At 35.1% G+C, this 11,548-nt stretch overlaps 1 protein-coding gene across 12 annotated transcripts in view; it reads left to right on the top strand.

The window, feature by feature from the left end:
• Positions 1-3,531: 3,531 nt before the first annotated feature.
• LOC125673383 (syntaxin-binding protein 5-like) overlaps positions 3,532-11,548 on the top strand; it is a 75,952-nt gene continuing 67,935 nt past the window's right edge. For 9 of the 12 annotated variants that reach the window (XM_056159708.1, XM_056159699.1, XM_056159697.1 and 6 more), the window contains exons 1-2: positions 3,547-3,812; positions 3,923-4,020. In XM_056159708.1, the coding sequence (XP_056015683.1) occupies positions 3,690-3,812; positions 3,923-4,020 (221 nt within the window). In that variant the 5' untranslated portion in view covers positions 3,547-3,689. Of the gene's footprint in view, positions 3,813-3,922; positions 4,021-11,548 lie in introns of all 12 variants that reach the window. The other 3 variants (XM_056159701.1, XM_056159700.1, XM_056159696.1) reach the window with 1 other exon arrangement.

Raw genomic sequence — 11,548 nt, 5'->3', positions numbered from 1 at the left:
TATACTAAACGATAAAAGAAGCAATAATTTCTTCCCATCCCGGAGAAATAAACGACAAAATCTTTTGATTCCTTGAATTACTTTATTGGGAGAACTGAATTTTTTCCAAAAAACCCTTAAAATTTGGGTCATTTTATTAATTTTACCATATTAAAATGATAGAAAATAGTATAAATGACTAAATAGAAGAAATATTTCAAGCCCCATAAAATCTGTAAATTCCGGGAGCTTCGCCCCCCTGGACCCCCACGAGGGCTTCGCCCTGGACCCATTGCCTCATAAAGTGGCGCCCCCCGTAACCGCAATTCCTGGATCCGTAGCAACATTCCATTATCACATGCATATAGCGTTCATGTCTCTGAAATGATTCGATACGCGAGAACATGTTCTGCACATGATCAATTTTTAAATCAGTTCATTTTACATGAGTTTTAGAGGTCTCCTTTAAAGTCAGCATTTCGCAAATTCTATGGCCGTTGTAATGTTTAGATTTACACTGGGTCGAATGCTGTCTGACGCGTCGTGCTTCAATTTTTATGCCTTCTTTGCTCACTGATTTTGACTACGGATTACGCCGTTTACCATATCAAGATATAGGAACCATGGTAGTTGTGACCGGTCTATAGGGGATGCTTACTCCTCCAAGGTACCTGACCCTAGCTGTGATATATAGCCTGGGGGTCCATGTTTACCCTTCTCTTATTTTTGTGTCTTTTGTTAGAATTTATAAGAGATTGAGCACCATTCGTTATCTTTTCATCGAGAAATAAAATATATTGAAACAGCATATATATATTTATAGTTTAAATAAATCTTCCTTGACCAAATAAGGTGATACTTTCTCTAAGAGCAAGTTTGAAAGACATGGTCCTAGTTTTTTCTTAAGGAAATTGTCAGCGTTTATTAGTTTTGCCATGCAAACAGACATGTTGAGAAATATGTTTTTATATAGTTATTGATTATGCAGAAAACTATAAGATGATACTTATGATGAATCACACATATCATAAAGAAGTAGAGACATTTTCTATAGTCATCCGGCCCAGAAAATAGATGATTTCAGTAGGAGTCCCAAAATCTGGCATTCAAATAAGGAATACATAAGCAAATCCAAACTACATTTAATTTGATCCAAAATTGCTTTGTGTTGTATGACAGGAGCGTGAAGTTGGCATAAAATTGTCGCAAAAATCAATGAAAATTTTCAAAAATTCAGGGGGTTTTCCTTTCAGAAAACATACAGCCCATGCGTCGAGCAAATTTATATTCAAACACATTTTGCATCTTCTCTTAATACACAATATATATTAATTTCATTTTGCTCGACGGATGGGCACACCTTTTCCTAAGCAATAATCTGGATGAAATTTAACAGTTATCAAGCTCTTTTTGAAAAAAGGCGGGGAAGAGCTCTTATTCATGACGTAATGATGCTATAAAATAAGAAATAACTTTGATTTAAGTTGAGATAGTATACTTGGCATGTATCTAACTTATTCAAAACACAGATCAAGCTTGATTCAAGACCCATTTAAATCGGAGACTTTTGGGGGGCCTTTTTATGTACACAATCGTACCTCGTTCTTTCTATCTAAAAACAGGTGAATTTTGGTGTGGATTGTTTGAACTCGTCTAGTGGTCTAATGAAGAAAATGAAAATGAATTTTCTGAATCTGAAGTCAAATCTTTTTATCCTCGTTAAGTTACAAGTTTCAAATTCAGAATGGATGGTAAAAGTTTATAATACCGTAATATCTACCCCCCGGGAACAAAACAAACCGCTAATTGTCGAATGAAGGGGGGGGGGGGCATGAGACGAGGGAGAGAGATAGCCCAGCGTAGGTAGGGGAAAGAGCCTGCCCTCAAATGGATATACTTTATTCTGATTTCAATTCATCAATCTCCTTTTTGTATGCGCTAGAATCTGTCTTCTACAATTGTTTTGAACATATTCTATTGATGAAATCAAAAAGGAATGGGAACAAGTTCTGACAACTTACAAGTCCCTCTCCAAAAATATTACAATATGTCATGCAAGGTAATAATTTTAAACAGGCAAAATGTACAATGATTAAACGAATCTACAAATTTCTTCTATTTTATGAACAACTGAAAAAATATTTATATTAGTTTGCAGAGGCAAATTGACATTACCGCATAACAATTTTGTATCAATATTAACCAAGTCAAGCATGAAAAGGCGATTAAAAAGATTATTTCTAGCTCTGGAGTAAGAACCTGTTAATCAGATTTAATTAATAGATACAAATACATTAATAAATGCTAAAATCTCTCAACGCTCCCTCGCTGCGTTGAATTTTAAATTTATTCAGCTTCCTCACATGCATGTATATATATATATATATATATATATATATATATATATATATATAGTTTGGTGCATTTAATTTGCCTACAAGAAATTCAGAAAAAATAAGCGAAAGTGCAAAGACAAAGGAGCGATAGACGTGTGAAGTTGAAACAAAGGCGAGAGTTGCGAAGGATCGATATTAATTTCGCCCCGTCGCCTTTGCGTTTCTGCTTTTATTTCAGTTTTGAGCGTTTCGTCGCCTTTGCACTTTCGCCCTCGCACTTTTGCTCCTACTCATTTAGCATTCGTCCTCGACACCAGAAAGCGAAAGAACGATCGAGTGACCTCACTAGAGCACTATAAGATACTATGTTACAGCTATATATCATATAGGGAAGCCATAATACGATAATACAAGTCGCAGATAGGGGCGGATCCAGAAACATTTCTTACTAGGGTGGTGGTGGTGGTGGTGCGAGTGGTAGTTTGTATACTCATTCCCTACAAAAAAGAGGGAATGCTTAAAGCTATATAATATATGCGGTATTCTTTGGGTATCACCGTAGGAATAAAAAGCATGTATATTTATAAGTATCAAGCTATATGAATTATATACTTTCAGCAAATTATGCAATTTAACTCAATTTGATGAAAAAGTAATCAAACTAATTTCCAATCTAATTATACATTCTTCGATTCGGATAGTAAACGCCCCATTTCGAAACATTTATGATCACACGACGCATGCGGAATTTCGAAATAACTACGCAAGACAACGTGCATGGCCTGCAGGCTGTTGACGGGACATATTTAGCGATACAAACAGTCAAACGGAATTAAACAGAGTAGAGAGAACCACTCTGAGCAATAGAAGGAAAGTTAAATTTTATGTTTAACATGAAATCACCATTCAGTACGAATATATACCGCAACTCCCATGATGTTTCTAATAATATTTTTCTCGCGCTTACGCATAACCACCTCAAATGTCTTATATATAAATATATATATATATAGGTATCAACTCCAATATCATCGCTGCCACAGGCTTTCTGATACACACGCTAAGTACTTGCGGATTTTTCTTCTTGAATTTTTGGAAAGCCTGTGGTAGTGTTAGTATTGAATCATAGGGGCAAATAGTCCCGTAGAATTCGCACTGCTGTTTAAAACGTTATATTTCGTTTTGTGAAAATTAAGAATCACAAATATAGATCATTAGTTATTTAGAGCATAGCGAGATATCCATCCGGGCCTTCGCAATAATATTTTTCCCAGCAAACCGCAATGATAATATATAGCCGAGACATAGATTATGTGATTTCGTCGACAAAATGGAAGTGTTTACTTCAGCGGAGTGGGTGCTGATTCAGAATCGATGTCTAAAATGAAGAAGACATTGAATAGGGTGCTTACAAAATTTGAGCAACTGAAAGCACCTCTAAACACCGACTGTGGGGTGGAAGAAACACTGCGCACGGACCATTTCCAAGTGTGCAAGGTAATCTGATTTTCTCATCACTTGACTGCCAATTACAAATTCTATCAGTGTCACTTTTTTATTCAGTTTCATTTTGATACATTGCTTTTTCGTGATTTTTCTTATTGCAGACGGTCAGGTATGGATTTCCCTATGAGCCAACATCAGTTGCCTTCGATCCAGTCCAGCATCTCTTGGCGATTGGCACAAAATCGGGGTCGCTACGAATGTATCCTTGTAAAATGTTATTTTGTCAGGGAGGAATTTGATAGTCATTTTCTTATTTTTTTTTCCAACTCGGTGCTTGCGGAAATGTGATGTGGAGCCCAAATATTGAACAGGAAGGCTGTGAGTATATGTGGCGTTAATAATGATATGCCCCGATATGGAGGCTGTTACGTTTCATATTTAGCAAATCAATATTTTGTGTGTATTGCTTTATCAGATATGGAATAGAATGAGTGGTCAATATAATTGTGTCGAAAATGACAGTCAACCCCTGTAAAGAATTTGCAGTATATTTTGCATTTAAATATTATCACATTTTATTTTAAAATCCACATAAGTATTGACATCAGGAAATGACTGTCTTTGTACAGTTGAATTATTTTTATATTCATGTGTATTGAAGGGAGTTTTACTGATGATGTCAATATCATTCACTATGCACATGACTATGATTAAACATTGGTGTCGTGTACAACAAATCAGGCAAATATTCAAGTGAGATTTGTTTTGGCTCTTCATACAATATTTACATTCCTGTATGCTTTTTCAATGAAGAAATGATACAATATTTTGTGCTTTATTTAATAACTAACATTGACATCACAATACCATCATTAACATTTATGTCCGTCCATCCAACTAATTATGTTCCAATCAGCATAGAGCATTCTAGGAAATGGGATATATTATAATGGCACCTTAAAAAATAGAATTATTTAAATTGAATGTAAATTTAAGCATGCATTGTGTATTTGTTTGACATCTTGTAAAAATTTGTTTCTGATGATATGCAACTCCATGCAGAAAGAGTTCGTCTGGACACTGTTACACATCAATAGCACTGTAGACATAAAAATAAACATTTAATGCTTTAAAATGAACTATGCAAATTAAATTGAGCAATGTAAAAGATAACTATAAGTAAGACAATAATGTTAACTGGTGGGGACTTTTTATTCTTAAGTTTCACAAGATGAAAGAGAGAGAGAGGATTGATAAACAAGCATATCTTTGTTTTTTATTGAATGATAAGAAACAAAGCAATCCTGTATGATTCCCTTAACACAATGTCACATATCACCTTATTACTGGGTTCAGTCATGTGGGTTTCATAAGCTTTAATAGTGGTCTTCCATCTTGTGATTATGACAATACTGATTGACACTCCTAAATTCATAGATGTTGATATCTTGTGAATTTTGGGACTTCTTACAAGTGAACCTTTATGTCTACTAAAAATAAAAAAAGAAGATGAAAACGAACCGCAAGTGCCTCACATGATATCTACTCTTTCAAGTATTATAATTGTTGTTACGTCAGAGGTATTGTTTTATTTTGTTGTTGTCAGAGTCCCTCACATCTCGTGATGTTAAGGAGGAATGCTACACTTAGTAGAAAAATTTGATATGGATGAAAAGTAGAGGATATTTACAACAATATATTGAAAACTTTCAAAATTTACTTTATGTAGTCAAGAAATGCAGTTTTAGTAGAGAGCAATCTGAATTATTTTTTTTAAACCCCTGCTGAATTTGAACTAGACATGCTAACCTAAACTGAGCTACTCTACTAGGCAATAGTATTTGAAATGAATAGACAAGTATTGCAGATAGCAATATTTTCATTCGTGTTTTAAAAGGAAGTCGGCCATTATGACAATGTAGTAAACCTCCTTAAGGTATACATTTCTGATCTGGTGACTCTATAGACAGCGTAAACATATAGAGTTATCATGGTTATGTTGTCTTTAGATCTGCATCCCTTGGTGACACGCTGCACTTTTGGCATTATGAATGTTAATAATCTTATCGTTGCTCAGTTTTGTGAAATCATCAGTTACTAGTGTAAACATTAGTGCCTGCAGGTCTCGGGAGGTCTGTCCCCTCAGCAGCTTCTACACGAAGGGTTAAGTGGTCTGGTTACATGATGCAGTATATTCATGACAGGACGTGTAGTGTTGTGCTCGTGGTTTGTTTATTTCATCAATTATAAAACGTGTAGTGTGTAATGTTTTTATTCATTCAAGAATTATGGAGGAAAAGTCTAATTAACACTCAAACCATTTTTTGTGCATCCAGTATGATTAATTTGTTTCTTTTTCAACCCCCACCCGCCACCTCAGTATCTGTTGTTCCTTTTGTTTAAAGATATCATTGATGCTATATTATGTTTTGCTCTTTTAAAAACACTGCATAATTTAAAAAAAAGTATGAAATAATCTGTTTTAGAATTTTCTGTAGTTTGTTGAATTTTAAAGATGTTTTAGATAGGAAAATATATAAAGTAACTTTTCAGTTGATGGTGTTTAGAGGTTAAGGATTTAAACTTCGGGGGGAGTGAGGTGGAGGGGGGGGTAGTCTTGACTCTGTAGTGAAAACTATTTGGGAGAGAACTTGCTGCATGAAGAAGTTTTTATGTCTTCATTTTCGTAGCGGATACATTTAGTCCAGCTTGTGAGTTTTAGTGAAACTACTGTGTGAAGATACAGAGACTGCTCAGTGTAGAGGTCTCTTGATTATTGAGTGTTTTGTTTATATCGATGAATTGCCAAGCACAGCTTTGCCTTCATACACATATTGATTTCTATGGGCAAGGTTAACAAGTATTTGGGAGGAGATGGTATATTGTACATTCTTGTGTAAATTTTGATGCCATTTATCTCAGAATGTGACTTGTGTTTCTAAACGTTTGTTATATCCCTGTCCATTCGCAGGATGTTTTCTTAAACACTGATTCTTTTTCTCCAAATCCCATGGGTTTGGGAGCTCTGTCACAAATTGTTAGTCTTAAAATGACATGATTTCATAATATTGTGTATATCTGGAAATAGCCAAGTATTATCTCACTTAAATGATAAAGAAATAAGCTGTGATTATATGATGCGTTATATAACTAGGCAGTGGTTTTTTTTAAAACATCACAATTTTGTGTATTGATCCCCAACTTGCATGGTCAAATAATGATGCAATTCAATTACACATGAAATAAAGGAATTTTAAGCATTTTGTTCATTGTATAACATACAATGATATATATATATATATATATATATATATATATATATATATATAAAGCACTAAATAATCACAACTAGGTACTGAAAATTTTCACCCCAGCCCGGGATCGAACCAGCGACCTACGGCACCCACCGCCTAGCAAGACTGTCAAACCAGTGCGTAAGTCCACTTGGCCACAACGACTTCCCCGGAAAGGAAGTTTTGTTATGTTCCTATAGTGCTACTTATACACACTGATGCAATCTCGCATGTATCGTTTAGATCCTAGGGGTTAATGTAAGGTTGGGTGTTATAATTGTGTGTTTGTGCTTTCTATATATATATATATATATATATATATATATATATATATACACACACATGTATGAATGTTTATTTGTGCTGTACATATATGGCATGATAAAACCATTTAATATTTTGATGAGACTGTTATCACCTTCATTTAATATCTCCTGGAGTGTTTGAAAATAGATGCGTTAATAGATAAAATAGTGTCATGTGATAATGAGTTTTATATATATATATATACACAGTTAATTTTCGAATTATCGCCACTCAATTCATCGCCATTTTCGTTATAACGCCGCATTTTCTAAGAAGGTTTTTCCTATACTTAAAATTCTCGTTAAAACGCCAAATTCGCTATCACCATTTCCCACGGTATTTTTCGTACAAAAGTCTATATCGAAGTGCTTATTATCTCAATAAACTGCCGTGGGTGCACGTGATCAGTGATTCGGGAAATTGATCATTATTGATTTCGGGCGTACACCTGGGCAGAGGGAACCCAGTATTAAATAAACAAGATAATTATTTAATATGGACTATAGTCTTGTTTTTACCTCAATGAAAAATATTTCAGTTTAACTATGGCTTTGCCACAAAAGGTTTCTGTTGAATTTCTAAGAAAACAAGCAAATTATTACATACCACGGAAACCATCTGAAATGTACACAACAGGAAATCTCCAATTATTCTACTGTTTTATGGGAAAAGTCCGTAAAAAGGAGGACAATGGGTGATATTTTGGCTGCAAAGGATGAAATACTCGTTGATCTTTGTCCAGTTAATGACGGCTCACCTACAAGGGAACAGCCATGCGTTGCGCTAAATACCGACACTGGACATGGTTTATGAATAACTTGAAACATACTGTGCATATGTGTCTTGTATGTGTATTGTTTTGAAATGAAGCCTTATTATTGATAATACTATTTTAATCATGTTAGAAAATTTGAAAAAATAATTATGAGATATTTTTTTTTTTATTAAGTTTGTACATAAAGGAAAGATAACTCTTACACATACAAGAAAAGTAACTCTTTCTCCTCAAGATGGTGGAAATTCAATTCATCACCAAATTCGTTATGACGCCATAAATTCGAAAAAACAAAAGGTGGCCGTTTATCGAGAGTTGACTATATATTACATTACAATGGTAAATGTCTACACCTAGAGGAACGTTAATCAATATTCAATCAATCGTTCAATCTACACCTTGCTGATGGTCAAGGTCATTATGTTATTGAGTGCTCTTGTATGAAGAGTTTATAAGGGCTGCAAAAGCCTTCAAGTCTTTATAAGGGCTGCAAAAGACCCCCCCCCCCCCCCCCCCCCCCCCCCCCCCCCCCCCCCGAGTTACTTTGTCCTGCCTTCGGTCTAACTGTCCATTGTCACATAGATTTTAAAACTTTTCAGCACAAAATTTTCATATTTTATACTTGTAAGGTAGTTGACCATTGAGGAAAAGACACCTCAAAATTTCAGAGTTGCGAGGTCAAAGGTCAAGGTCGCAACAAACTTAATTGCCATGCTTTAATTACAACACAGTAGGTTGAATAGTTTTTGCAAAGATCAACATATTAGACCATTTATAATTTACGCAAAGGTAGTTCAACATTAAAGGAAGAAACTTGTAGATTTTCAAGTCCGAAGCCAAGGTTACCAAAGTCCTTTCATCTTCGGTGATTTTTTATGTAAATTATTTCAGAATTTCAGCAGTTCCCTCACAAAAAATGTCCGAAATTTCCAAAATGATGTCAAAATTTCCCAACGAGATTAAGTGATTAAAGTTTTATTGAAACTTTATGAAAACAAATTTTTCATATCACACATATGTTACAATGGGTCCACCGCTTTGTCCTATATCACACACACATTACAATGGGTCCACCGCTTTGTCATATATCACACACGTTACAATGGGTCTACCGCTTTTTCCTATATCACACACACACACACACGTTACAATAGGTCCACCGCTTTGTCCTATATCACACACGTTACAATGGGTCTACCGCTTTTTCCTATATCACACACACACATTACAATAGGTCCACCGCTTTGTCATATATCACACACGTTACAATGGGTCTACCGCTTTTTCCTATATCACACACACACACACACGTTACAATAGGTCCACCGCTTTGTCCTATATCACACATGTTACAATGGGTCCACCACTTTGTCCTATATCACTCATATGTTACAATGGGTCTACATCTTTGTCCTATATCACACACGTTACAATGGGTCCACCGCTTTGTCCTATATCACACACACGTTACAATGGGTCCACCGCTTTGTCCTATATCACACACACGTTACAATGGGTCCACCACTTTGTCCTATATCACTCATGTTACAATGGGTCCACCGCTTTGTCCTATATCACACATGTTACAATGGGTCCACCACTTTGTCCTATATCACTCATGTTACAATGGGTCCACTGCTTTGTCCTATATCACACACACGTTACAATGGGTCCACCGCTTTGTCCTATATCACACACACGTTACAATGGGTCCACCGCTTTGTCCTATATCACACACACGTTACAATGGGTCCACTGCTTTGTCCTATATCAAACACACGTGAATCTTCTTACTCTGGCCTTTCAGATGTACGATGCACTGCCAGTTTGCTGTTATAAGGCCTGGAATGACTAATATACTGTATAACAGGTATTTTCTGCATTGTCCATTATTTGCAGATAAGATGTGTTATTTATCCTTAAATTTTACCATAATTGAGAACAATGATTAATTTATTAATAAAGTATATGCTACAGTTAAAGACAGTTAAAGCTAACCTCCAGGACTAGTGAAAAACAATTCGTTATAACCAAGCATTGTTACATTCAATACAAGTTTTGTCATTTTCCTCTCATAAGGGAGTAAATATTACTTCACAATAAGCTTGAAATCATTGTAAGCATCTTGTTATAAGCACGTCCGACTGTATTAGGCCAAAATAAAAAATATGTTTGTTTCAGGTCGCCTGACCGACCCTAAATATATCCACCGACCCTATTAATTTTTTTTCAATTTTCTGATTTCAATTTATCGATGTACGAACTATTACCCGAAATGCCAAGACATTTATTGTAAATGTGTGTATATATATATATATATATATATATATATATATATATTATATACTTTCAATTTCATCTCTTCTTTTTTCTTTAAAAGTTTGCGGGCATATATCACACGATATATGCCCGGAAACATTCCGGCCCGCAAACATTACGTCACAATCAAATTTCTACGCCGTTAATTTTCAAATTTTTCGTGTTTTTCATCTTTTACTCAGTTAAACCGATAAAGTTATTGTTAAAAATAAAATTATTGTTGGTTTCTAAATGAAATTGAAAGTATATAATAAAAAGGTTATACACTTTGTATGGGAAATATGACGACCTCGTTTTTTGTCGCGAACGGACCTCGCAAGCTCGGTCCGTCTACGCACCAAAAAACTCGGTCGTCATATTTTCCCATACAAAGTCTATAACCTATAAATATATATATACACACATATATATATATATATATACAGGGGTCGAAATTAACTTTTTCTACCACAGGCTAATTTTAGCCTGTGGGTAAAAAATCCACAGGCTAAAATGAAAACCTACAAGCTAAAATAAAAATAATGAAGCAGTGCTCTTTTTTCATGTTTTTTTTAAAATCAATTACATGTATTTTCCCCATCATTATTCATTACTGAGCCTTGTGGGTCAACAGGCATCGTTTGGACAAGACACTAAGTTACGCAAGTCATGTTTAGGTCTCTTGATTATCGCACCTCTAATCCACAACCCGTTTACCGCAGGTCCAATTTCATGCCACATCAGAGTTGTCACTAGTGATTTTTCAAAGCGCATCCGGGACTCATGGTTTTATAAGCAGCACGATCATGAGCCCCATGGACTTTTTTGATAATCGTCTACGCGGTGAGCAGTACACTCGTGTCATCACTACAACCCGACCTCAATATGACAATAAATTAATTTATATAGGACATTCTCATGATTCTGATAAAAATAACTACCGGAAGACTTGGTAAAACATAGACTCCGACTTTTTTTTTCTTCTTAGATCAATGAATAACAAAAACCTCATACTTAGAATTCAATTTAATCACCCCTATAGGTGAACAGGACTCGTGGCACATGTATTTTTCATCATAATGCGATGTCTAAAGCATTTGTTTGACTCCGAGTTT

This window comes from Ostrea edulis, chromosome 3 (genome assembly GCF_947568905.1).
Source record: "Ostrea edulis chromosome 3, xbOstEdul1.1, whole genome shotgun sequence".
Lineage (NCBI taxonomy): Eukaryota > Metazoa > Mollusca > Bivalvia > Ostreida > Ostreidae > Ostrea > Ostrea edulis.
The sequence above is the reverse complement of the archived record's forward strand: the minus strand, read 5'-3'. Positions and strand labels throughout refer to the sequence as shown.